Source organism: Agelaius phoeniceus, chromosome 1 (assembly GCF_051311805.1).
Source record: "Agelaius phoeniceus isolate bAgePho1 chromosome 1, bAgePho1.hap1, whole genome shotgun sequence".
Classification (NCBI taxonomy): domain Eukaryota; kingdom Metazoa; phylum Chordata; class Aves; order Passeriformes; family Icteridae; genus Agelaius; species Agelaius phoeniceus.
Window position 1 is genome coordinate 84,351,467 of NC_135265.1, and position 27,644 is coordinate 84,379,110.

General features: G+C 41.7%; 2 protein-coding genes across 3 annotated transcripts in view; one reads left to right on the plus strand and one right to left on the minus strand.

The window, feature by feature from the left end:
- Positions 1-443: 443 nt before the first annotated feature.
- On the minus strand, positions 444-6,281 carry LOC143694671 (uncharacterized). The gene is made up of 2 exons (XM_077182592.1): positions 5,583-6,281; positions 444-5,264 (listed from the first exon to the last, which is right to left on the minus strand). Exon 1 carries the CDS (start codon positions 6,279-6,281, stop codon positions 5,685-5,687), a length of 597 nt encoding a protein of 198 aa, XP_077038707.1. The 3' UTR covers positions 444-5,264; positions 5,583-5,684.
- VWC2 (von Willebrand factor C domain containing 2) overlaps positions 6,041-27,644 on the plus strand; it is a 54,491-nt gene continuing 32,887 nt past the window's right edge. Inside the window, exons 1-3 of one of the 2 annotated variants that reach the window (XM_054640580.2) lie at positions 6,041-6,350; positions 7,499-8,280; positions 14,954-15,083. In XM_054640580.2, the coding sequence (XP_054496555.2) occupies positions 7,567-8,280; positions 14,954-15,083 (844 nt within the window). In that variant the 5' untranslated portion in view covers positions 6,041-6,350; positions 7,499-7,566. Of the gene's footprint in view, positions 6,351-6,594; positions 6,616-7,498; positions 8,281-14,953; positions 15,084-27,644 lie in introns of those variants that run through there. The other variant, XM_077182580.1, reaches the window with a different exon arrangement.

Consider the following 27,644-nt stretch of genomic DNA (forward strand, 5'->3'; position numbering starts at 1 on the left):
TACAATGCTAAATCAATTTTGCCAATAATAACTTCTATTTTGCCCTATCTTCCTGTAAGGTACATAAGTTGGGGTTTGGTTTTTTTTTTTTTCAATTCCATTTGTTCATTAAATTCAGGTCAATGTTTAATACAATAAAAGTCAAGAAATCCTGAGAGAACTAGAGAGAGAACAAAGCTGGGTTTTTGATTTTAGGGGGTTGTTTTTTCTCCAGTAATACTAAAGAACAATGGAAGGATGAGTTCTATTAACTTAAAATGTGGAACAATATAAGAATCAAATTTTTTTATAAACCTTTTGAAAGCTGATATTGCCTTTATTGAAGAACTTTACTGTGAACAAAAATGTATCTAGAGAAACTTAAATATTAAAAATAAATAAACCAATAATTTAATCATAAATAATAAAGGGAAAAGTAATAATGCTCTGTAATTTTAAAATTTTAGATTACCTGTGAAGAAAACTAAACACAAGCCTAAGAAACACTTTGCTCACTTTTCCGAAACAATGACAATGTAAAAACTAAAAACATTGGTAGTCCATCCTTTGGCTTTGCAAAATAGAAGAACAAGGTAAAGTATTAAGATTTCTTTATACAAAATATTGTGTATTTAAATGTTTCATATTATTTTGTGTATGCCTATGTGTACATACATGCAAAAATATTTTATCTCTCTTTGAGCAAAAACACATAAATATAAAAAAATCTTCTGAGCCATGATTAACATCCATTTACCCTAGGCTACTGAAATGATGGTGAAAATAGGGGTACCAAAATGCATTTAGCAATGTTTCTTATGTCCTGTAATTACAAGCACAAAACACCGCAAATTGAATAGAAAATTATTTTTTCCTCAGAATTAGCCCATATGCACAGGTCTTGAATTGAATCGTCCTTGCTCTCCAAAGGTTTCACTATGCAATTTTAAATATTACATAACTATTATGATTAACATGGTAATAATTTTCTCAAGTTTATATTGCCAAAATCTCTATTAGAGATGCAACAGTCATGTGAAAATAGGAAAATTATTAAAAGTAGTGGAACTTGTAGACATCTCATATACAAAAAGGCAACCTCTACTTCCCTCTAAGGCAAAATATGTGCATCATATCTCTGCAGAGCTTGCAGGGCAAAGAAATTGATATTTTCAAAGAGAGATTTTCAGAGATTTTTTAAACAAAACCAGTCTTCTTTGCAACATTTTGAAACAAGCTTCCATTATAGATAGCTTTCATTAGGATATTTTGCATTAAATTAAGTATTTTATTTCTATTTGTCATGGCTTAACTCCAGATGTAATCTCAGCCCCATGCAATCGCTTCTTTACTCACTGGTGGGGTGGTGAGGAGAATTGGAAGAGTGATAAAATTCATGGATTTAATAGCTCAAGCAAAAGCAGCACACATAAGCAAAGCAAAACAAGGAATTCATTCACCCCTTCCCGTGGGCAAGCAGGCGTTCAGCCATCCCCACGGAAGCATGGCTCCATCACACGTAACGCTGCCTTGGGAAGACAAACACCATCCCTCCAGCCTTATTCTTCATCACTCCTCATTATTTTTCCCACAGCTTTACACCCCAGCCATGATGCCATTTAGCATGGTATGGGGTCAGCTGGGACCAGCTGATCTGGCTGTGTCCCCTCCCAGCCTCCTGTGAACCCCCAGCCTCCTTGCTGGTGGGCTGGGGTGAGAGCCAGAAAAGGTCTTGGCTCTGTGCGAGCACTGCCCAGCTACAATGAAAACTTCCCTGAACTATCAACTTTTTTCAGTAGAAATCAAAACCACCTACTGAGAAGCAAATTAACTGCACCCCAGTCAAAACCAGCACAGAATTAGATTTATATTTTTCCTAACAATGAGACAAATCATAAGCTAAAGGGGAGTTCCTAGAACATAAACCAGTAGAAGCAAAAATCTCGTTTAAAAAATGTTTTCTAAAGCTATGATTTCTAAAGTTCAAATCTCCCCTTGGTCTACAGATCTTTTTTTTTCTTGGTATTACAGGCAAAACTTAAACAAAAAATTCATTATTTTTTATTTCCCAGCTTGCAAACTGTGACTTACAGAAGTGTAGGAGAGTTTTGAAGTTCCTACACTCTAAATGATGGGGGGCGTTAAATTTTCATGAACACAAAGCAGAAAAAATTATATTATAACATATCAATATTTGTGAAAAACTAATGGAGACAAACGTAAATATAACTTGTGTGATACTGTGCAATACTTCTTCAATAATTACTTATCAGAACTAAAGAGGCATCAGAAAAGTGAAAAAAAGAATGAACAGGAATGTGTCTTGAGTACTTTGACAAGTGGCATAAAGAAAACAAGAAATAAAAATGAAAAGATGAAAGCTAACCTACTTTAAAATAGTTATGAAAGCTTGCTTTTCTTTATTTTTTAAGAGTTGTTTAAACTGCTTATTTATAATTGAGCCTTTCAAATACACATGATTTGTTAGAGTAATATGTACTTCAGCTTTGTCTCTCTCTCTTTCTGTCTTCAGATTGACTGCTATTTGAAGGCCTTATTTTATATGGCTGGACTAATGCTATTGCACAAATTGCCACCTTTTCAAGGCTGTGATTTCAACCTGCCTGAAGACTGCCACTTTAGCACCACAATAAAAAATACCTTTTGTATAACAACTCTCTTCCTTTTAGGAAGAATAATGAAACAAAGCAATATAAAAAGGCACAACCATCCCTTTTCCCAGAAGAGTCAAGCTCTGGGGACATCTCCTCCCCTCTCACCTTCCAGAGTTTCAGAGCTGCTGCACTGACAGGGGCACGGCAGCACGCAGCTGCTGCGGCACTGCTCCCCCAGCACACCCTGTCCTGCCCCTGGGCTCTGCAGACAGCTGTCCCCAAAGCCAACCTCCCTATTCTGTGGGGTTTTCCAACACCCACACCCACTCCCCTGTTGCACTGGGGCTCCTTTTCTGCTTCCCCTGCCCAGCTTTCCAGGGTCCCATGGAGCTTCCTCCTCTTTTCTCTCCCAGTTTCCTCACTGGAGGCAGGTGACACCTCCTTCAATAAAATAGTCCCTGTGGGAGAACACAGGGATTTGGATACTTCAGGTGACTCCCTGGAGTGCAGGGTTGCATGTCTACACTGACCCCAGTGTGCATATCCCAGATTTTATCCATATATTAGGCTAAAAGTGGTTGCCTTCAGTGCTCTTAGATGTACAGGTCATGTCTGCCTAGCTGTGAGGTTTTGAGTTTATGTTGTAATTACCCAGTCAGAGATCCAATTTTAACTTGGCAAAAGATCCTACACTTCAATTCTTGTTGTTCATACAAAGGTCACTCTTTAAAAAAATTAATCAAAATTTCAGTCCCCCTAACCTGTATGAGAAGATGTTTAATTAAGTATTTTTGACTAATAGCCAGCTATCTTCAGCATGGATGTCCACTTTCACTGTCTTGACTCTGGTCTAATGGAGATGGTCAGCTTATTCCTTGCCAGAACAATTATTATTTCAACTACCAACTTCCCTTTTGCTTTCCATTCAACTGCGTCCTATAAAATTAGGCTAATTCTTAGTCAAACTAAGCTAAAACAGAGAGAACTGTTTTGTGCACCTGACGGCTTTTATTTAAATAATAAGCTAATACAAAGTTCTCATAATGCAGACAAGACCCAGAGAAAACTCTTGAATAGGAAGCAGAATTTCATCTTCATCCAGATACAGAGTTATCCTTGCTACAGTTGACTTGAGGGGGATCAGAGGAGAGAAACTTGGAGCTTATTTTTATGCTAAGTTTTTTCTGTGAATAAACAGAATTTCAGTCTCCAGGACCTTACATGGTACAGCATACAGTAGAAAATTTCTCATTAAAAATATTGTTAGAAGTTGCCTTCAGATGACAGATTTTCATTATTCTCTCTCCTAGTTCAGACTTCACTGAAGAAAACAACAAACATTTCTTACATATCTGCTATTTACATTTGGACTGCAACATATTGCAATTTGATTCTATGACATTAATGAAGTGGTCAGGTGTCAGTTCTGCAAGGGTCCTAGTGTCCGATACAATTAATCACTTAATATACCTACAAATCTGTCTAAACAGAGACTGAAGTAAAATAAAGGAGGGTGTTTAATTCTTTGCCCAGTAGGCTAGGATGAGCTGCAGTTTGTTGTTACGAAAGTGCTCTGAGGCTTTGCCCTTTTTGCTACAGAGCAGTGTCTTGAACCATCAGCTCCAGCTGATGATCCGTGTTCTATGTAACCAGGGGTGGGAGAGGGAGAGCTCTGACAAAGAGAGCCCTGCATGCTGAAGATCTCAGATTTTGTTCCAGAGTTTCATCATGTAACACATGAAAATGTCAGAACCATAAATTGGCTTCTCTCTGCTCTTTACCACAGACATAGCATTGCCTTCCCAAGGCCCTTATTTTCTTCTGCCTTGCTCTAGCCACAAGCAGCTGCTGCTGAACAGCAATGCTCACAGGCTTTTGAGCTGAAAGGTAGGTCCATCATTTTAAGTTGTTCTTCTGCCATCAGCAATGGGGTGTACTGGTTGCTCACCTCAAGTCAGGGTTTAAACTACATAAGGCATAAAATATTTTAGGTTTAGACATGGCAAAGATTAAATTCTTTACTCAGAGGTAATGAGATGGTAGTTTGAAAGGAAGTGCTTAATTATTAGCAGTCAGTTAATGAGAAAAGTCAATCTTAACTCCTTAGTAATTTGTCTAGAAATCCCCTAGCAATATGGAATTTCATTTTATTAGTGCAAACTATGGAAAAGTTTGACTTTTTCATATCCTTCAAAACTTATGTCTTGTATTTTAAAGTTTCTGAGAATTATTTAGTTGGTGAACATCTGACTGGAAGACATGATGCAATTTCAAGAGAAATATTTTTTTAAAATTAGACAGGAGTCAATACTTTTTAATAGCAACAACCCAGCAGCCAAAGGAGTCTAGCACCTGCATCCTCCTGGGGAGCAATTTAAGTATTTGGGTTCTCACAATTAACAGGTGCTCATAAAGGTATTTAACTATGCAACATTAGTACCCAGCAGATTTTCATTGCTCTCTTGAGTACCGATATTGCACGGATACCATTTCAATGGGGAAAAAAACCAACCAAAACAAAACAAACCTGAAAATTATACCTAGCCTAAAAATTTCAGATACAGTGCCAAATATGTTGCAAAATCCAGCCATGGTCACGAGTAGGGCACAGTGGATGTTGAAGTGCTACTGTGGCAGAGGGTTAGTGCAGCTGGCGCTGTTCTGGAACATCTGTAAAGCAAAATTCAGAAAAGAAGATTATACTGATATGTCATCTAATGCAGCTTAAAAATAAATAACTACATAAATAAATAACCTTTTGGACTCCAAGCCCTTGCTTAGATCCTGAACAAAAGTACCCCTAGCTTTTCTTGTGCATTTCTGTCCCAACACTCCTGCAGCAGTCATTTCATAACAGACCATGCTGTCCTGTTTTTCCTTTTGTATCAAAGAAGTATAAAGGAGAAAAACGCAACTATATTTAACTTCAGAACTGTCCATCAGCCATGCAAAAGCACAGGTAGGTATTTCAACTAGTAAACCGCGTACCACTTCGCTGCTAGGGCAGGCTGGCAGGGGAGCGCTAACGCACAGTATTGCGTGATGCTGCGGTGCGGGCAGCATCAGGCGGGCACACTGAACAAACGCTGCTCAGCCGCCCCTGCCCGCGCCCGGGGCGGCTCCGCAGGTGTGCCCCGGCAGCGGGGCCGCGTCCCGCTCACCGTGGGGAGAGCGCCCAAAGCCGCACCAGGCTGCAGCTCGCAGCTCGCGTCCCGAACCGACGCCCCTAACACCGCCAAAAGTTTCAGTCGCCGGCGGGCGGGGCCGGCCCCCAGCGCGCCCGCCTTGCCCCGCTTCCCCGCCCGAGCGCCGCTCCGGGAGCGCGGCCGCGGCGGGGCCCTGCGGCAGAGCCGGGCTGCCCGCGCCCCGCACACCCTCCGGCGGCGGCAGGGGCGGGCAGGGCCGCTGCTCTGCCGCCCCCCGGCGGGCTCCGCGTCCCCGCCCTGCGCCCGCCCGCACCCGCGGCGTGGAGAGCGGCAGGGAGCGCGGCAGGGAGCGCCCCGTCCTGCCCGCCGGCCCCGGGGGCGCCCGGCCGCCATGTGAGAGCAGCGGGGCCCGCGGCGGAGCCCGTCCCCGGGGCGGCGGGGCCGCACCGGCTGCGGCCGCCGCGCCGCGCTGCGGGCTCGGCAGCTCTGCGGAGCCGAGCGGGCAGCAACAAGCCGCCCCGGCCGCCCGCGGCCCCGCCATGGGAGCCGGGCGCGGGCAGACCCGAGCCGGCCCGAGCCGCCGCCGGGGCTGAGCGCGGCGCCAGCGCAGGTACGGGGCTGGGAGGAAGGCACGGAGGCGTCGAGCCGGGCCACGGGGGAGCCGGACGGGCTGGGGAAGAGGCTGGCCCGGCTCCCTCACGGCTACACCGGGAGGGGTCGGGCGGCGCTGCCCGGCCCTCCGGAAAGTTTGGGCGGGCGGCGCGGAGCCCCGGCTCCCTTGCAGCGGCCGGGCCGGGCCGGGCCGGGCAGCGGTGCCGGGCGGGCGGAGCGCGGTGCCCCGCGATGCCATCGCCCAGGGCCGGCGAGGCGGGCGGGTAGGGAGAGAGAGAGAGGCTTTTAAATGGCTTTGGGGAGCGGTACCGCGGAGGTGGGGTCGTGCCGGGAGGCTGCAGCGGCATTGCTTGTCGTGGCCGGAGTAGTGTACGTATTTTGGTTTGGGGGTTGTGGTGGGTTTTTTTTCCCCGATTTGGCGTGCAGTGTTTCAGGGAGAGGAGCCGGGAGCGCTGCCTAACTCCTGGAGGATGTGGGTTAAATGAACCTTGGCTGCGGAAACTCGGAGCGGCTCTACCTTGCCTTTCGAACACGGGCGAGGAAGAGGTGGTGTTGTGTGATGGTTCGGGTAGTTCGGAAGGGAGGTAGTTTGTCTTTGCTCGCTTTAGTGTGCTTGGTTTTAGTTGTCTGTTACAGAAACGTGCTCGCTGGTAGGTATTTAAACAGAACCCAAACCAGCGTACTTCAGACTGAAAAAAGGGTTATTAAAAATCATCGTGTGTGCAGACAGTGACTAGCACTCAGCTGGGTAATTTTTGTTCCGGACCCTGCTAGATTTTGGGGAGCTTCATTTAATTCGTGGGGCGTCCGTCCTCGTCACATGTTGTCATTTGAAAGTTAAAAATAACCCCCCAAGCGCGCTGAGTTTTGCCTGCACCTGCCTTTGCCAGTGCTGACTCCCCGGAGTTCTGCGCGGTGCTCTCTCGGAGCCGAAGACGCCCGGTCCATGTCCAGAGCCCTGCTATTTATAAGAGTTGGCAGAGCGGGGGAGGAGGAGGAGGGATGCAGCAGCAGGCTGTTTGCCTTTTGCATAAACTACCGAGGCAGGTTGCATATTGTTTGAGATGTTGCATCGGTGGAGGCGAGGCGGGGTGCGGGGGGGAAGAAGTGCAGAAGCTGAAGTATTCCTAATCCTTCTTTTCCTAGGGAGTGTGGCTTTACGAAGCGCTTCCCTCCGATGTGAATGCAGTGTCCCCTGTGGGATGCAGTAGGTGATGCCCAGCTCTACTGCAATGGCAATTGGAGCTTTCTCTAGTTCTCTTCTCGTAACCTGCTGCCTCATGGTTGCCCTCTGTAGCTCCACCGTTCCCATACAAAAACTGGCCAAGGCTCAAGACAAACAGGAGATAAAAGCGAGCCAGGAAAAGAGAGATCACACGTCTGCAAGGGACAGCCAGACGGGTCCAGGGAAAATGAATGAGATCGGCAGGAGCGGGAGGGAGGAGGGTAGCAGGGACTGGAAGAGCAAAGGAAACAGGAACTACTCGAACAAGGAGTCCTGGACTAAGCAAAAGCAGGCTTGGAACAGCCAGGGGACAAGCAGTAAATCTGGGATCGTTCAAGTGCAAGAGCAAAGGGATGCTGCTCCTGAGGAACCTCAGGTGGCTGAAGATTCGTCTCTCCCAGCATCTGTTGCGAGCGTCACTCCCGAGCCCCCGGAGGAGTACGCCTATCCGGACTACCGCGGGAAGGGCTGCGTGGACGAGAGCGGCTTCGTCTATGCCATCGGGGAGAAGTTTGCGCCGGGCCCCTCCGCCTGCCCCTGCCTGTGCACTGAGGAGGGCCCGCTATGTATCCAGCCCGAGTGCCCCAGGCTCCACCCTCGCTGCATCCATGTGGACACCACGCAGTGCTGCCCGCAGTGCAAGGAGAGGAAGAACTACTGCGAGTTCCGAGGGAAAACCTACCAGACCCTAGAGGAGTTCATGGTAAGGAATGAAGCCAAAGGTCTTTTTGTGGGTTTTTCTCTTGTTTAAAGTGGTATTTTGGTCTTTAACTGTTTTCTCAGGGAGTGTTCTGTGTCTCTCCCTCCTCTTCACATCTTTGTGTTAATATTACTTCTGCAGTCCTGTAAAATATTCCCCTTAAACATGACCTTTCTTGCTCTATGGCACTCTAATATTTTTAAGTGAGGGTGCTGATCTTTATTAATTCCTTTGGTATTTACAGTAAAAAATGCTACTTGGAAGGATGCTGCTCAGTGGTGTTATGGATTTTGTGAAAATTTTCAGCAATTTGTTTCCTTATTTAACTATTAACTGTTAAACTTCTGCCTTGCAGGGATCAAGCAGGGTTTTGTGGGCTGGCTTCTATTCCTAGTAATCAGTTTGTGATGATCCCTTCTTTTGTAACAGTCATTTCTTTTTCATTATTAACTATTTAGGTAGTGTCGCCAAGATTGCATAATGTTTGCTTTCTGTGGATGACTATAGGCCTTATTTTTAACAATAGCATAGTTTGCAGTCTTGATTGCAGTGATACATAAAGAAAGGACTTGAAAAGCTTCATGTTCAGGGAAATCCTTTCAGACTAGGGTCTTTTTAGCATTATTGTGCAAGGTTGTTACCATTGAAAATGCAGGATGTTACAGTGCACTCAAAAGTTTTGGAGTTGGGGCCAGTTTTCTGGTTGTTTACCTTGTCTTTTTCCATTTAGTATTTTATTGTGGTTGAGACCTGTGAGCAGGCTCTAAGATTGGCTTGTGAAATTTCTTGTGAGTGACTGTTAGATACAGGGCTGTTCCAAAACCCATTTCTGAATACACTGGAGAATTTCATGCTGAATATATTGAGGGGAGTATGAAATATAATTCAAGGTCCTGGAAGCTGAGCCCCTCTCAGGGTGGAGAAATAGAAAGTGAGTATTTGAAGGCTGAAAGCAAGTTGTCACCTTTGCTCTCTGGTACTTGCACGTTCCTGAAAACTTAGCTTTGGTTCATAATGTCTTTCCATGTTCTTCAGTTTAAGAGAAAATAAATAACAGAGCAGAACTACTTTCTCCATAATAAGAAAGAGCATTGTCATTTGCTCTCCTTAGGCAGTAATGCGCAGAGCACTGGTGAATTGCAAGGTATGGCAGAAAACATTGTATCATCCTCCCTATTTCCATGTAATCCTCAAAGGTTACATTCAACTTCAGGGTGAAGTTTTCTACTTCAGAGGGAGCAGCTACCGGAACAGCAGCTAGTTGGTGTGACCTTTTCAGAGATGGCTTTTGAGATCCTTTCTTTCCCAGTAAACTTAATTCTTGAGGAGTGACCAAAAGATGAAGCTTCTTCGCACCTTCTCCATAGGTCAGTGTTTTAAAGGCTTCTCCCTGCTTTTCATTCACACTCTTCTACGAAATTCTGTTTCTCAGCCTATTTCTGTAGTGGTGTTGTAGTAATGGCTGTAAAGCAATCCTAAAATACTGTGTTAAGTGTGTAGTAAGTGTAGAACCTTAATGTTCCCTGGTACATTTGAATAAGACTGACAGCCTTGGTAAAAATAGTGTTGAACAGTGACATTTATAGAAATGTTCTGAAAAGATTTTGGTTTTCAGCTTTCTTTTTAACTCCATTCAGCTTTTAGACCTTGGCTTCAGATCTTCCTCTAAAGAAACATTACTGCTTTGCTTTACCTGGCTTTGGAAACACAAGTGAGAAGGAATGTCTGCTCAGTACAAACAAGGAAAGTTATTGATGCAATTAGGTGGTGGAGCAGCATCCTGATTATTTTCCTATGTGAGAACATTGTTTTTTAGTTGAGATTCAGCATTGGTTCCAATATTTTGAGCACAAGCTGTAAGTGCAGCTCTTTGCCCACGCCACTGCAATCAGTGGAGTTGTCTGGCAACACAAGGTGCAGGTGTAGTCAGGTTGCTGCTGCTCAGTGGAAGCAATTGTGAAATGCAAGCAACTACACAGTTTCAAAGGTGATTTTGTGAGTTTAAACTTCATAGTCTTAGGCTGACCATGCAATCTCTTGATTAAGGTCAGGGAAGGAGCTATAAATGGATAGTGACGTGATTTTTCTCTGTATCTGCTCCTACTATTTGTGGCAAGAGTACCAGACATGACTGAAGGAAGAAAAAGGTGACCTCCTAACATTTAAGTGACATTTTTTGTACAAACATTTATGTATAGATGTATAATTATGCATGCAAGTTTTTGAGTCTGCTTATATCAAATTCCTATATGGCTTGGCATGGCAAAGAATTGCCCTGACTGGAGCCAGAAGCTCAGTGCACCAGGGAATTTGAGGTTTGATGTGTTTCTTCTTTGATTTGCAGTCCGTCCTTCAGGCATTGCTTGTGTGTGCATGTATGCATGCATTTTTGTGTTTTCAAAAAGGACATGGATGTCAGCACAAAACACAGCTTGGGTATAGGGAAAGGATGAAGTCTCATAAAGCTGTTTCCATCATCAACACTCTGGTCACCTGTGGGTATTGTGGGGCAGAACAGCAATGTGATCACAACATCTATATTAGTGGAACTGGTAGCAAAATCTTTATTTGGTGAAATGCAATGGGTATTAAAGTTCTGCACTGAAGCTGAAGGTTTCTAAAGCACATGGTCTAAATCTTCCAAATAAAATTTGAAAATTATGGCTGATGTATAAAGTCTTAAGAGAATGAGGAATTATCTTCAGTAGTGCAATGTTTTGGAAAAGACCTGTAATTCTGAAAGCTGTTGCTTTGTGTCTTCTAGAATTTCCTTGCTACCACAAGTGGTATTTGTTTTGTGGGTAAGTTATTTGGAAATCTGGAAGTCAACAAACCCAAATGAGTTTTAAAAGATCAGTGGTATTTTGAAGGCACAGAGGAGTAAAAGCATGGCTGCTGTGTTTATTATTGTCAGTGTAACCCCATTCGTGTTCTCCTGGGTTGTGTCAGTGGCAAGAAAATATTAGTAAAAATTCCAGCATGAAAGAAAAGAAATTTGGGATTATGACAGGTTTTCTTTTTTTCAATTTCGAAGTTCTCAAGGCTTAAGGAACCAAATGTAGATTGTATATCTGTTATGAATCCAGCTTTTTGTTGGTTTTGTTTTGATGTCTTTTTGGTTTGTAATAAAGTTGGACATTTGGTAGGGGAAAGCTCAAATTACTTTGGACTGCAAATGATTCGTCACTTCTTAATTATGACAATTTACATTAAGCTGCTGGATAGACCTACTACCCTTACTAAGCTACAGCTTTCTTCACACCCCACTAGTGGAAAATGTAGCAGTTTACAAGCAAGCAGTTTGCACACTAGTTCATTTCCTCTTTTTGCCTGCAACTCCTATACCTCTGCTCATAAACTTCCCTTTAAACAATTCTAAAGAGCTAGGGGTTTTTTTACCATCTGTAGTCTATTTTCTACAGGTTTTATGGCTGCCTGGTGAATACACAAGACTTCTGTTGCCTCTTGTTGTCTTCCTGCAGTTCTTTCATAGGTAGAACTGCTGCTACTACAGAGTTAACAGCTTCATCTGTAGACCATGGAGATGTGGTATCATTAGTTGTCAGAGAGAGATTGATATTATTTCTAGTCCAGCCTGGTTATGTCAGAAGTGCTGAGTGTGAGTGCTGCTGGTCTGGTCATTCCCCACAGGAACAGGTGGGATGCTCCTTGCAATGACTGCCACTGGGAACTGCGCTGCAGGGAATGCGCTTGCTCTGCATGAGTACAGAGGGGAAATGAAGGATCAAATGTGTCTTTTCATTCTGATTTATTTAGCTGCTGTTACATACAGGGACTGTCTTATTGTCTCTCTCTCTAGTGATAATTATGTCTCCAAGTATGAAGCTGCCATTAAGGTGCAGAAAGTGGGGGTTTTCTACAGTTCCTGCTGTATCCTGATGATCAGTAAAAAGCAATGTGTTTAGTCCAAGGATGAACAGATAATGGCTGACACTGATACCATTTTAGCAGCCACTGTGGTTTACTTGCATGCCTGAAAAGAGCTTTGTAGAATAACCTCGTGGAGACCCTCCTTCCCACTGCCATTACTTGGGTTGGTGGGTTGTACAGATGACAGTACTTACCAAGAGTGTACTGTAAGCATTCCTCTGAAATCCTATGATCTATTACACTTGAAGTGTCTTCATTATTGCAGTATCACATTAACAGTGCACTCTTCACAAAATATGTAGTCTTCAGGTGTGTATGCTATATGGGACAGAAATGTGTATCATGAATCATCAATATTAGATAAGAATTAGACCAGTTTTGTTTCTCAACCAATAGTAAATTACTTATTTTTTCTGAGAATTTCAGCCTTTGTCAAATTTGGAAATCTCGTAAACCTATATAATTAGAACATGCTTGAATTTTACAGAGGAGAGATTTTAGGAATAACATCTGTGTGTTGCCTTGTTTCCTGATTGTCATCAGATACTCTAGTTTTTACACCACTTCCAATATTGAATGACACAGCTACTAAGGAGTGTCCTGGACTAAGGAATGTCTGTTGTGGTAGCTACTGATCTCATTCAGCTTTGATAGTTGGCAAATTTGCATCTTTTCCAAGTCATGGCAAAAAGTGTCAAATTTGATTGAAAGCTGTAGGTTTGCCTTGTTGATCCTGATCCTTGGAACTGAGTGCTGGTGGTTTTTTTCAAGTAGGATTATATATTGTATGATATTTTTATATTAAAAATAATATTTTAAAAATAAATCCTCCTTAAAACCCATATTTTTATAATTTAGTAAGTATTGTTTCTAGATATAACTCTAGAAGGAGGGATTCTTCTTATTCAGTTAATACTTAGGAGCTCAGGTTTGCTGACAGTCAAAACTTTACCTGTGGTTCAAGTGATTACTCGAAATACCTGAGCCTTTCAACTCTGAGCATTGGATCAGAAACCTCCTCATCTGCTGACACTCCAGCTCTAGAACTGAATGTGACAGTTTAAAAAGGATTACAGGACAAAGTTGTCCTAAAGTCTGCAATAAAGATCTTCTGCACTGGACTATCAGCCTCCGTGTGGGATTTCCTAAACATATGCATGGTGTTATCCTTGGTAGAGTGTAAAGCAAAGAGAAAATGCAAAGTGAGTAGCCAGCAAAGGAAACCTGAAATAAATAATAGTAATAAAAGCAGAAAGCAAGAGACAGCAGGAGACCCTATTTAGGCTTTCTTAGCATTGGGAAGGGCGTGAAAGATATCTGAGTACATAAGCGAATAACAGCCTTGGCAGGTGGGAAGGGAAGTAGCAAAGCATGAATGAGCATTTAGTTGGAGATGATGCTTTGCAAGCATCAGCATGTTTGAACTTTGGAAGTGAGAAGGATGTGAGAGGCAAGCAAGCAGAGAATGGATTTGAGGAAAAAATGTGATAGGCTGCCTGAAAAATAGGGAGAAGAAGCAGATGATCTGCAAGTTAGACATCTGGGTGATTCTTCAAGGCGAATAATTATTTTCTTCTTTAGATTTTATTTTTTCTTCTCTTATTGGAGAAGTGAAATGGGGGATTGTCTGCATCAGCTGGAAGCTGAAATGAAAAACAGTCCATAAAAAGAACAACCTCCTCCTTAAGTAAATCAGTAATCTGCACAGATTTTAGATTTAGAGGATCACTAATAATAACGTTCAGCTGCATTTTCATCCTGTGTTCTGAGCATGGGTACCCATGTGGTTTTTTGGAGTGCAGTAATGAGATTTACAGTATAGCATTTATTGCTCTTCAAATCCTTGCCTCCCTCTATCTTGTGTGGTATGAGGATATCAGCAATGCAGGTGAGATGTGTCTGGTCAGGAATGGTGAGGAGGACAGCTGGAATTGTACATGTGGCAAATGCAGACATTTCAAAGTCCATTTTTTACTAAAGGGAGTCCTGCTACTCTTTTGTTGGGAATTAATTTCTTTGAAGTAGGTCTTTCAAGTAAGTATCTCATGGTATTCCTATTCTGTAAGAGTTCTTCAAACACAGTAACATTTCATTAGGTATAAAGGATTACCTGTATTTTCCTTCACCCCTTTCTTTGAATTTCAACTTTCTTTCAGAAAGTTACAAGTATTAGAAGAATTGTCCAAAAACAATTAACCTATGGGAAATACCTGAATTCAAAAAAATGGGATTTTTTTCCTGACTTCTCTTTGAAAAATATAATTTTCAATAAAATGTAACTTCCTGCTACCAAAATACTTTCAAACCTAAAAAAAATTACAGTAAGGACTACCATTACAAGAAGTCTCAAACTTCATTTAGCAAAACTTTTCTTGTTAAAATAAACTTTTTCTCTAAATTATTTTTGAATCTCTAATAGAACTGAACTAGATTATGAACTTAATTTTCAGGAAATTCATTAGAAATTCAGTAGGGTAATTTTTGTTTATTTTGTGTTAAAAGTCTTCACTGTTGTTGTTTTCAACATCCCTCTGACTTTCCCATTTGGTGTGTAGGTTCAGAGAAAAACCTGTTTTGTTTTGGTATCTTTTCCTGCTGTGGTTCTATAATCTTGAAGGAGCCCAGTCTTGCTCTCTGCATTATTTAGGCCACAAAACCCATTTGTTTTAGAGTGGGGAGGGAAAAAGACGTGAAGGAAAGAACATTGCAGATGAGAGGGGAGCACTGCACACTCCAGGAGGGCATTAAGTGGAAGAGCTAAAGGGTGCCTGGGTTTGTGTTTCAGGTTTCTCCGTGTGAGAGGTGTCGCTGTGAGGGCAATGGCGAAGTGCTGTGCACGGTGTCAGCCTGTCCCCAGACCGAGTGCGTGGATCCCGTGTACGAGCCTGACCAGTGCTGCCCCATCTGCAAAAATGGTGAGTGGTGCCTGCAAAGCCAGGAGGAGGCCTCTGCCAGAGAGATCCATGGTGCCCTGTTCTGCTTTTGAAAAATTATTTAGATACTTGTCTTTTTCCTCGAATGGAGATGGAGTTGTTCATGGACGGTGTAATCCTGTTGTGAGGAATCAGATCTCCCTTGATTGTGGTGGACTCAATTATGACCTACATGGATGTTAGTATCAGCTGGTGGTGTCTCTCTTGTGTATATAATTTGCATGAACTCATTGTGGTTATGTTTTATCTAGGTACCCAAAAAGGTACTCAGGCTCTTCATATTATCCACCTTTCAACATGAGCAGGAAAAGCTACTTTTGTTCCTTTTGTTCTCCATTCATATTTGTTTCCCTTTCAGATATTCTTCTCCTTTTCTTCTTTTTTTTTTCCTTAAGGCAAATCAAACATACCTTATTTAGTTCATCTAATTTTCATAACTAAACGAATTAAGCTCCCAAGTTTAATTGAATATTTTTTGTAACTAAATTAGACAGAAAGTCTCTCTACTCCCAGCAAGAGCTTGTATTAGATCAAAGTCTTAGTATATTTAGGCGAAAGAAATTACATGACATACTAGCTCATCACTTATAAAGAAGAAATGATAATTTATTAATAGAAATGAAAGCTGCAAAATCTCAAATGAAATTATATTTAAAATTAAAAATGACATTTAAAAATACTCAGATAATGTGCACACATCTATTATTTCTCTTGAATAGGTAGGTTTCATTACATTAGCTAAAACAAACTGCTTAAAATTGTGGGAAAGTTGGGGGAGGAGAGAGTGTACAGCATATGGTTTTCACAAATTCAACAGTAGATGATAAGAGATTGTTAATTGCATTGGAGGAGTTTCATTTGTATGGATATAAAAGTAATTGCTTCATATTCCTTAATTGGTTGTTACAACCCTGAAGGAATTTATTCTCGGCTGTAGAGCTTAAGGGCACTCTTGTTTCTGGAGATGAGGACAGGCATTTTTCAAGGCATTTAGGGACAGTTCCTAAGAAAGTCTGAATTTGGAAGCTGGTGATGTCATAGCTAGCTGGTCCAAAGGATCCTTCAGCACTTGTTTGATGGCAAGAGTGTCACTGACATTGTGCGTGACGTGCTCTGCTGCAGTTCCCCAGGTCAAAGTGACTTTAGCTGGCAAAAGGTCTGTTTTCAGTATCGGGGATGGAGTTACAAGCAGAATGTGTTAAGACTCTGTAGTCTTTCTCACTGAGCTTGTCCAGTGGTCTTAACGGTGTTTGTAGCTGGGTTGACTGTCCATCAGACATTGACACATCTGAATGTGTTCCTCCACACATTCTCCCACAAGCAGCAATGTAATGCACAGTAGTGGCAATCTCCCATTGATGGCTCTCTTTTGGATTAAGGTGGTGTGGCAGTGCAGGGCTTGGCTTGGCTGTTCACACAGATTCCCTGACACTTTTCCCAGAAATGAGCAAAAGTTACCAAAATCTGTACATGAAACATGTACACTTTTGTTGTGAGGAAGCTGCCTTTTCAGAGCTGTTAAAAGGTGTATTACCTGAGTTCTACCAGCAAGAAAAGGATGATCTTGTCCTTAGCTTCTGAATCCCCAATATTACTTGTGTATTTCTCCCAAATAACTGTGAGCTGGCATCTCTGACCCAGTTTCAGACCAAGGTGACCACTGCTGCCTGTTTCTACTCAGCTGTACTGTCACTTCTCTGCATGTCAGAGAACCAGCAGTGGCTTTCCTTGTTAGCTTTTAGATGAAGAAGAAAACCATTAGCAATAACAACAAGACCAAGATAGCTCAGAAGCAGCTCAGCTTTTCTGGATCAGCAGTTTCAGTGTAATACCACAAAGAAACTTCTGAGGAATGATCTCCACTGGGGGAGTGCATTTAAAGAAAAAAAGGACTGTTTGCTTTTCGAGCTTGAAGTGTGGTACACGTGCAGCTCTCTAGGAACTTCAGTGAATTGCTCAATGTTTTTAATTAGATTGGAGCAAAAACCTACTGAGCAGGAAAACCTAGCCTGCCTCATCCTCTCATTTTCAAGCCTGCTGGAACAAATGTGCTGTGAATGTGGGTTGGAGAAACAATCATTGTGTTGTGCTTCAGGGTTGATTGTTACAGCCATGGCATCAATGACATCGTGTTAGAGACACAAAAGGGCTCTGGGTGATGTACAGGGAGCTCAGCCATTTAACCTGAGTGATGGGAAAGGTGGAGCCATAGGAAGCATCCAAGTGAGGTAACTGCCATCATGATCTGCAGTAGAGCAAGAAGGGGTGGGAGGTGAAGTTTGGATTCTCTACTTTACTAGCATTGGTGTATGCTTTACTAGCATTTGGATTCTTTACATTTACTAGCATTGGTGTGTTGAAAATGCACACAAATCAAACCAATTTCCCTCCCTTTTCTGCCACTTCTTAACATATAACCCCTTCCCAGCTTGCCTGGTGGCAGATTGCTGGCAGTGACCCAACAGTGAGAGCTGAGTGACTACCTCTGTCACTGGTAAGAACATACACAAATGCCCAATTGAGGAGTATGGAGGAGATCCAGTGAAAGCCTGTGATTATTAGAAATTAATGAATTCAGTATATTGACAGGTGTGAGATCCTGTGCCTTATCCCTTGTAGGAAGGCAGGTATGTAGTTGTCTTCTCTATTTTCCCAAGTTTGCTGGCAGCCCTTACAAGGAGGGGCGGATGTGTAACTGCACATTGGGCTTACACAACTGCACATGTGGTGGTACAGACTTGCTTTGGATGTAAGCAGTGGTGAATGGAAGACTTGTGGAATTAAAAAGTAGTTGTATGTGTAGTATTTAATAATATTCTATATCACATCCCGACTTTCAAGAAGAAATCTGGATACTTCCATAGCTGAAGATAGTACTTCTTCTTCATGGGAAGGAACAGGGAGTGCTTTAAAAGAACATTTGCTCTGAAAAGTAGTATATAGAAGAGACAAATGATAACACCTCACTGAGATCTTTGGATTAGGGGAATTTTCCTTCTTTTTATGCCTCAAGTCCCTGCAACTGAGGGAGCAGTTTTGTGTTTATCTTATATGAATGTCCTGAAAGGAAACAGTGTGAGGACAGAAGGGGATGGAGGAGAGGCTTCCTTCTCATGTGGATTACATGTTAAGCTTTATGCTTTTGGTAACCATCAGCACCAGCCACAAGAAAAAATCCAGAAAGCTAAATCTGACTTCAGAAAGTTACATTAAGTAACAGGTGCCCAGTTCAGATCTCCATCGTGCTATAGAATATTAGCATTGTGGTTACTTTTGTGGAAGACATCCCTGTTTACAGTGATATCAATAACCTTAGATTCAGGTACAGAAATTTCTACAGTTTGTGCAGAGTTAAGGGTAAAGATAATGGGCATACAGTCACTCTTTCATTGGGAAAAGTCTGAGTACTTGTCACTGATGCATTTGGGGGTAACACTAGTAGTGAATTATCTTTCTCTAGATTACCTTGGTTGTGTGTTCTGCTTGTATTCCCAGCATTAGAGCCCTAGTAGGCATACACAGCTGAGTTCTGCTTGGCCTAAGCCTGCAGCCATGGAGCAGCTGATGGAGTCAAGGGTGGCCCTGATCCTGACGGTGTGCTTGCAGGAAGATGAGATTAAACCCATAACCCATGCGGAGCCTGAGGGGGAATCATGGTTGCTAGACCAAAAAACATTTTGATCTAAGGTCCCCAAGAGATTTTTATTTCATTATATGGCTGAAAGATTGCCCCAGATAAAATGAAATGGATCCTGTTGCCCTCCTAGCATTCATCTATCTGTGTGTCAGTGTTGTTTCTCTGTCTACAGCAGGGAGAGCTGAGCTTCTCCTTTTGGCAAAGGCTCATAGCTGTACAGTTGAAAATGAAAACATTGATGCCTGGAGGGTCAAGTGTGTTCTCAGGGCTGTAACATTTGCAGGAGATGTCTATTCTTACTGTTTGTGCAATAGGGAGACTTCACTGATTGCAGTCCTTTCAGGTGCCTTAGGTCATTTCAGGACCTAATTTGATATTTGTGTTCATAGTTACGGTTGAAATACATGCATCATTTGGTTGAAATGCTTGCTGCTAGTGAGGTGCAGGTGTAATGTGCTATGGCTAGGGAGGGTGTGTGGTGATGGTTTTGTATCCCTGTGCTGAGGCTGACTCATTGAAGCTTGCTTTAGTACCTTTCCATACAATTGCAGTGTTTAGGCCCAAGGTGACTTAAAAGTGCTTCTGAATGGCAAGTGGGGACCTCCATCTGAGAGAAGGAGCTCTCAAGGGAGCAAAACCCTGGTAATGGCTGGCAGAGCTATTGTCTCCTTTTGCTACTGTTGGTAAAACAGGGCTTTGTCTCACCTCAGGACTCAGGTCTGTTAAACAATGGTGCTGGTTGATGCAATACTGATGTCATACCTCTAAGATCCAGGTGGAGAGAGGCTGCTTTGGGCTGAGAGACCTATCTGGCCATAAGAAAGAGGAGGATGTTTATTCTGGGCCCATGAAGGGAACTTGCACCTTGGCAGCTCTCATGTGAGCTGGCTGTTTGCTCTGTCCTGCAGCCCCATCTTTGCTCAAGGACCATGGTGAACTGACCTGTAAAATTTAATGTCCTTCTGCAGTGTGTTTAAATAAAATATGATATGACCTTGACCATAAATGCCTTAATCTCAGCAATGAAGAAAGTATCATCATGCTGGTGTCCAAGCAGAGGTCAAGGCAGGACTATTGCAAACATCCGGAATGTAACTGCTGTAAAATTTAAGTAATCCATGCTTTTGATTGTCCTCCCTTCCTTTTTCTATTGTCACTTTAAATACCTTTTTCAGTCATGCTTTGGCAGCTAATTTATATATAGCAAATGAGATCCAGAAGATTTATCGCCTGAGAGTGGATTCTTCAGTCTACATTATAAGAGGGAGATCAAATCAGGTGGTTATGGTGGCCTCTTCTATGTAAGATATAGGTACCATAAAATGATTGTAAGTTCTAGTTGATAATATTGGAACAGTATTTAATTTTTTTTTTTTTAAATAGGATGTATGTTAAAAAGTAATAACCTAATGAACAAGAAATAATTTAAAACTAATCCCAGTTCTGCCCAGACAGTATGCACCAATGTGATTTGTTCCCTTCTAACTTGTTGCATTTGAATGCTTGTGTATGCAGGGTAACATTTGCTCCACGTTTCTGTGTGCACGAATCGCTTAGCAAAAACTTCTGCATGGACTCTCCACTTCAATAGAGTGTTATTTCACAAATGATTTATAATATGGGACTCCTAACCAAGAAATATTAATGTTCTGGGGGAATGAATGTTTCAGGGAGAAAAAACATTATTTAAGTTGCATGAACAGCTGTATCTATTAAAATTGCCTAGAGATTATGCAGGTAGGTTTAAAAACTGTAGCAGATATTTCAGCGGCCATGTATTGAAAACAGCAGCCTTGTTTCTTTTAGTCTGCATTGGGTGTTTAAATTTGGCTTCCAAATCTCGTAGGTGAAGTTGGTAAACTAGTTGCAGTAGTTTTTACTCTTGGTTTCTGCTGTTGATGAAGTTGAGAGGAGGTTTGGTCTGTATTGTCTTAATTCAAGGAATTCCTTTAAACTCATTTCATCTCTTCACTCACTTTTTCTCTCCACTGTGGGAAAGTTGGTGGCTGCATAGGCCATGTGTGCTTCTTGTGCCATATTTTAGATCCAAAGGTCTTTAAATGCACATGGATCAGCACTGCAAAGTGGGCTGAACAAAACCTTATGCCAAAACCACAGAGGCCTTGTTGTTTCCAGCTCACATCCATGTGCTTGCCTGCACGTGGATATAGGATCCACTGCTGGCATCGCTCGTGTTCAGCTGGCTAAGGAGTGATAGGTGTGTTATTTCTGCCTCCAAGGGTGTTTATTTAGTGTACAAGTTATGTGGACTTTCAGGGTATACATGTTTTCCTAAGTATAGAAACCCATCAGACCATGAAAAGGATCCGTCTGAAGATACGGCGTTAGTATCCAAATACTGAGCCTAGATCAGTTACATGGATAAATCAGTTTATATAGTCTGTATGTATTTATTGCAAATAAATGTAGTGTGCATTTTTTTTTCCTTCCAGAGGCCAGAATGCTCTCAATTGGGAGTTCTGCTGTCAAGAGGCCGCTGTAACTCCCCTGAGTATATAATGTCCCATCATTTTGCTCAGACACATGAGGACAATCAGAAATTATACTAACCTTGGTATTTAATGTGGTACTTTATACTTAAGTAGAAGGATGTTGAAGAGCCTATTAAACTATAAAAGCAGTGTATCCTATAAAGTTTTCAGAACTCACTTTGCAATATTTTTTCTTTACAGGCTGTTTCAGTGAGCCTGAAAAGCATTCAGTTTTTTTTCCTATTACTTGATACTGCAGGCTTAAGTCATATAGCAAAGCTAAATTCTGCTGTATCAGTCCACTTTTGTGACAACTGCTTGCAGGGATTGTCATTTTACTGTAAGTTGAAGCAAAAGCCAATGATGATATGCCCCAAACTGTTGTTTAGTGGTGGTGGTCCCAGGTGAGTGTGGGAAACAAGCTGCCAGTTCCCCATGGTGCTCAGAACTTCCATGTGTCACAGCTACCTGGCTTCTTAAAGTGTGTTTTGTGTCAGCCTCAGGAGCAGAAAATTGAACATGCTTACTGTGCTGATAGAAAAAGAACAGACACTGAAATCCTGGGATGGGAGGAGAAAATTTTCTAGCGACTTTCATGTATCTGATGTAGCTTGCAGTGCTTGTCATGGCAGTTTCACACATCTGCCATCCTGTATAGTTCTGGATGCTGGTTAGGGTTCAGACAGGAGAGTGCCTTCATGCCAGTACCCATCAGAGTATTGGAGTAAACAGTGTGCTCTTACTTGATTTGTTGTTCCCGACACTTTCTCTGGTACATTGAGCCACATTTGGGCATTTGCTTGGTTTCTAGCAGAACAGCTAGCCCATGCTCCCCAAAATGAAGTCATCAATTGCTTTGGGGTTTTGTTTATTTGTTTATTTTGTATTTTTAAGTTCTTCACGTAAGAGTTTTCTGAGTTTATATTGCAGTTTTATTTCCACACACCTGGAGATAGGTAAGATGTAAAAAGAGAAAAATAGATCCCAGATCTCACATTATGGGCTCCCCCTGCTCCATACACTTTCCCCCAGTATTAGTTCTTTGTGTTCAAAGAAAACAAACATTAAGGGAGTTGCCTTGTCTCCTACATCTAGTATTTATTTTATGCTTTTCATTAGAGAAAATATTCCCACTGCTAATTGTGTTCCCCCATTCTGCTATTGGACGTCTATTTTTATTTTGTCATTAGCTGAAATTGTGGCAAACATTTGGGGGACATGTAGGCTTCCAAGGTCTGAAACACTTGTGTGCATCTTGCTGTATGCAACATCCTTGGAGTAAAATTCCCTTTGAATAGAACACTACACTATTTGATTTAATTGTGAGCTCTTAGATTCTGAAACCCTCTCTTAATCCAGATTGAGTTACTATAGGTCAATTCATTATCCAGTGTCAGCTGAGCCACTGTACTGCCCATGTGAGCTCTTAGTTGTGTTCTTTGCAGATAATCCTGTTTGTAAATAGAAGCTGTTAGCTAGCTAGCTAGGTGCTACAGTAATAGGTCTACATGGCTGATTAGTATTTTGTATTAGTATTTTGTGGTGTGATCAAAAGGAGCAATGAAGAAAGATACCTTGTGCATTTTGCTTTATGTTCTTTTGCATTTTTTCATTGCTATTTCATTATGTTTAATGAGGCATCCAAGAGTTTGCTTGGCTTTGAGGGGAAATGGAGGCTTATATTAAAGTGCTGTGGTATGTTGGTATATCTCTCTCATATAAGAACACTTGCCCTCTGATGATTAATGATATAATCAAAGTCTCCTATAGTTCTAAGTGCAGTGTAGTTTTCTCTGCTTATATTTTCATAGGAAGTTGAGATTTAGGCATTAAGAAAGATGTGAATTGATCCAAGTGACTTACTGGTTGATGGAAACAGGGAATGAGCTGATTTCATAAGATTTCATTTCCTTACCACTTTGCTTTTCTGTGGTTGAGCTTTGCAATCATGATGGCCTTTCCATGCAGTGCAGGATTGCTAATGCCAGGTTTGTCTTAACTTGGCATGACTCCTCTTTCTTTTGAGTTTGTTGACTCCTCTTTCTTTTGAGTTTGTTGAAGGTCTTCCCATGGCATGACAGAAGTCTCAGAAGTTTTCTTATAGTCCTGATGGAACTGTACTTGTAAATGAAGTCAAAATCTGATCAACAACAGGAAAACTTGTTTCCTTTCCTGAAATGAGTTTGACCAGGGGCTAACTGGGACACCTCTGCCAGAGTTTGGAAAAGGGATCTGAAGAAAAAGAAATGATGTGTTCTTAGGGAAAAGGCTAAAAGCTTATCTTATTTTTTATTAATATTTGTAAAATTGCAGTGCTTGTTTTTCTTGTTGCTCTAAGTAGCATCTTACTGTTTCAAAGTACTGCACTGGGGATCCCCCCCATGGTGTGTGCTGTGAGAGTCCTGAATTAAGTCCCTGGCTATTACCTTGGCCCAGCAGGTCAAACACCTTTGTCAGCTAGAGACTTAAGTACTTTCCTAATTTAAAACCTTGATCTTTAAGGTGGAAGGAGCTTTTACTTCATGAACCTTTGGATTACTTTCATAAGGGTAATTATCCATACAGTTTTGTTTCCTTGAGCATATGCAGCTGTAGAGCAGCAGTGATTAAAAAAAAAACAAACTAAAAAAAGAAAATAACACACTTTAAGTAATTCCTTACCTTCACCAACACAGTTACCATAATGATTAGCATTTCAAAGCTGATAAGCAATCAAAAACTTTGATTGCTATTTTCATTTAGGGAAACAGTAATTTTTTTTTTCTGCCTACACTAGTGCTTGTTAAATTTTCATTAGAAGAATGACTTCCTACTGGTAAACATCACTTTCTTCTAAATGTCCTGTTCTTTTGCTGAGTCTTCAGCTCTGTTTGGTTATTTCTCTGCTGCTAGCCCTGGGATAGGGGCCCATTAAAGAACTGCATGCATAAATTCTACTTACCTTACAGTCTTGTAGGCAATGAGTGCTTTTTCTCCTGCATCATTTCTTCTTGCTATTGCACACTGGTTACTGAGCAGCTTTCTTTGAAGTACTTGTGAGCAGCAAGTCACACACTGTATTATCCATGGAAAAGATAACTAAGTCTTCACTGTGTGCTCACCCAACGTGTTATTTAATTTTAGATTTTTTTCTCTTTTCAAGTGGAGTTGATCAGATGGAACAGTGGCAAGAAGAAGAGAACAAGCAGTGCATTGTAACAGGATTCAAAATACTATTTGGTGAATAGTGTTGAATAAAGAAGATCCCTGTCCAAACAATTGCATTTGGGCCTCCTGTGTTTCAAATACTTGCAGTGTTATTTCCTTTCTCAGAGGTAGTTTCACTGAAGTGTGTTGTTAATTGCTTTTTCCAAGTTACAAGAAAAAGTAACTTGTGCTCCAAAATGGTTTTTATTCCTTTTCTTTCTGCCAATACCTTCTCCAACATTTTGAATTCCAAAGGGAGATCACTGGTTAAGCTGAACAATTTTGGGGGAGATACACAAATAACAAGTCCTGTAGGACTAGGAGGAGTAGTGACCATTGGTAATATCTCATGAAGCCAAACAACAAGGTAGCACAGTGGTAAATAAAATTCAACAAAACCATATGTTAAGGAGTGAAAGAAATTGCTTGAGTATTTTGATGACCTTTTTTTAAGATTTCTGCAAAGGGGTTTGATTTACATATCAGTGTGAAATGGAAACATCTTGTCAGGTTTCATTAAGAAAGGCTTGCATGTATTAGAAGTACATGCATATTATTTGGAGACTGGTTCCTCCCACCTGCTTTGTATAATCTTCCATGTTTGCTGAGCACTCAGCAAGAAGTGGTTGCAGAAGTACAGAGAAGAGCAGCAAGAAATTCCCCTGAATATTCCCCTGTGAGAACAGATGAGGCCTCTAGTAGTGATAGTGCATGAATTAAAAATCATATGATAAAGTGTGGTACCAGGGGAGAGCGATAGTACCGATGAAAGTCTTCCCTGTGCTCACAAGTCAAGAGAGAAGCAAGAAAATAGAAAGACATTGTACATGAGGTCTTTAAAGCACCATGTAATTAACTCATGAACTCACTGCAGAAGATAGTGCTGAAACACAGTTTCCTAGGATTAGAATAAAGATCATGTCTTTGATAGAAGGAATAAAAGAATAAAATATCTTGACCTAGCTACCATAAAACTGGCTTGGGGTGGCATGCTGTAGAGCCTACCAGAAAACTGCTAATTTTTATGTGAACAGAAATATAACATTGTTTTCTACTGTCCACATCTTACAATTTCCTTTTTGAACTTCCTTTTTTGTTTTTAAATTACTTTGCAGAAAAAGAGTTGGACTATCTTGACTTTAGCCCAGCCAAACCAGTGTTGGATGGGTACTTTCTAGTGAAGGCAGGAACACAGAGCTAATGAAAAGATGTTAAATAGCAGCAGTCCTTTTCCTGCACAAGCCTTGTGTTGTGTGCTGGGCCACAGTAGCACCTTACTCAGTACTTGTAGCTGATGGAGATGGGACCTCATGAGGATGCCTTTTTGGCATGGTCTGCTCTCAGCTATTCTATCAACCTTTCTTTAAATGACCTAAAGGGAAGTCACCCATGAAATGCTTGTGTAATAGCTGTCCAGGCTAAGACTTCTGAGACTGGTCAAAGGACTCTGTATTTACAGTTTGTGCGTGTTTAATACAATCTGCTGAAGAACTAATGGGAAAAAGAGGGCTCAGAAGCAAATTAATTATAGCAGTTTATGGAGTTATTACATCAATGTGATCCAGAATGTGCCACCCCACAATGAAAACTAATTATCTTCTGGCCACAGCAGTTGCTAACCTGATATTTTGTTAATGAATGGATTAGATGGAGCTTTGACAGCCACTAACATGAGCGAATGATTAAGACCACTTTGTGCTGCTGTCTAAGCTAGGTGATGATTATGACAACTTAGAGGTAATTCTGTATCCATTATTAAGCCCCTGCCCCCTCTTTCTCTCTCCCCTCCACTCTTCCCTGCCAACCCTCTTAGATAATTAAGTCTAATTATATATGTACATCCTTAAGCACTCCTACATGCGGCTGGCATACATGAGGAAGCTTCATTTACCTACTTTGTAGCCTAGACATTAAATGTGCAAGTTGGAGTTTGATTTCAGTGTGTTTAAATAAGGTTTGCTTTCCTTCCCACGTGACTCTTGTGTTTTGCTGTGATTAGATAAGCTGTTAAGACATTGGAAGAATCATCAAGTCCAAGTACTGGGGAAAGGAAGATCCAGGTTTGCTGGCAAAGGCTGCCTGGCTTGCTGGCAGGCAGGTGTATGTCAAGTGTACAGTTTATATGCCTGTGGTGCTGAAAAATAAACACTTCCTTGGATTTTCTTGCCCACAGCTTGTTCAGCAGAGATGTTTTAACTGTTGTGCAGTCTTCATTATGAGAAGGTGATGTATTTGTCAGTATGAGTGGACTTTTTAATTTCACATCAGCTGAGTGTTTAATCTCCAGTCTTCTGAAGTTAAGTTTGTTGTGACAGCTGATTCTTTCCAGTCAGAGTGACTGAAGAGTCAAGTCAATTATCTTGATATACATGGGTTTATGCCTAGGTGTGACTGATTAGTCTTTGGCTCCACGCTCTGTTGTGGTGCACGCTTCCTCAGGGCCCTGGGGCTCTCTCCCTGGCTGTGCTGCTGTCTGTGCTGTCACCTGGCCATGGCTGTGCACCAGAAGCTGCTTCCATAAAAATCCCTGTGTTATCAGCTAAGTGCAGGAGCAGTCTGGAAACTTTAACTGTCCTTTAAGCAAGCTTTTAGGATGGCAGAAGTTTCCTCTACTCTGGTTTTGAGGACTCTACCAGAGACAAATATTTGGGGTGGACAGTTGACAGAACGTGAAAATCCCCCCTGATGCCAGTCATGTCCATGTAAATGATATATACACAGGTTACAACATCTGGACAATACAAAAGGGAACATTAGAGATTCAGATAACAAAAACCCACTTAAATTTACCCTAAGCTAGGATCACCTCCAAAGGTGGTTCTCACTGTCTGAGGTCCAGCTGGCAGATTTCCAGCCTCCTGGCTAAGTACATTCTTTCAATGTGTGTGTGTGTGTGTGTGTACACAGATATGTATATACACACAAACACATGGCACAAGGGTCATCGATCACCATACTTCATGGAAACATTTCCCATTTTGGAAGCCCTCTCAAACTAGTTGCTTACAGTGGTCCACAGGCATCACCCTTTTACTTTGCCTCCCAGACACTGGGGCAAACTTTTTGATTGGGTCTCTTGTGATAGGATGAGGGGTAATGGTTTTAAACTGAAATAAGATAGATTTAGACTTGATATAAAGAAGAATTCTTTATGATGCTGATGTTGATGCTCCATCACTGGAGTGGCTGCAGTCATTTCCTCCCTGCTTTCATGAGATCAGGTGGTTG

What these genes read in the sequence shown, in the direction of transcription:
- LOC143694671 (XM_077182592.1), bottom strand. Translation starts at nt 6,281, where the DNA reads ATGGCGGGGCCGCGGGCGGCCGGGGCGGCTTGTTGCTGCCCGCTCGGC.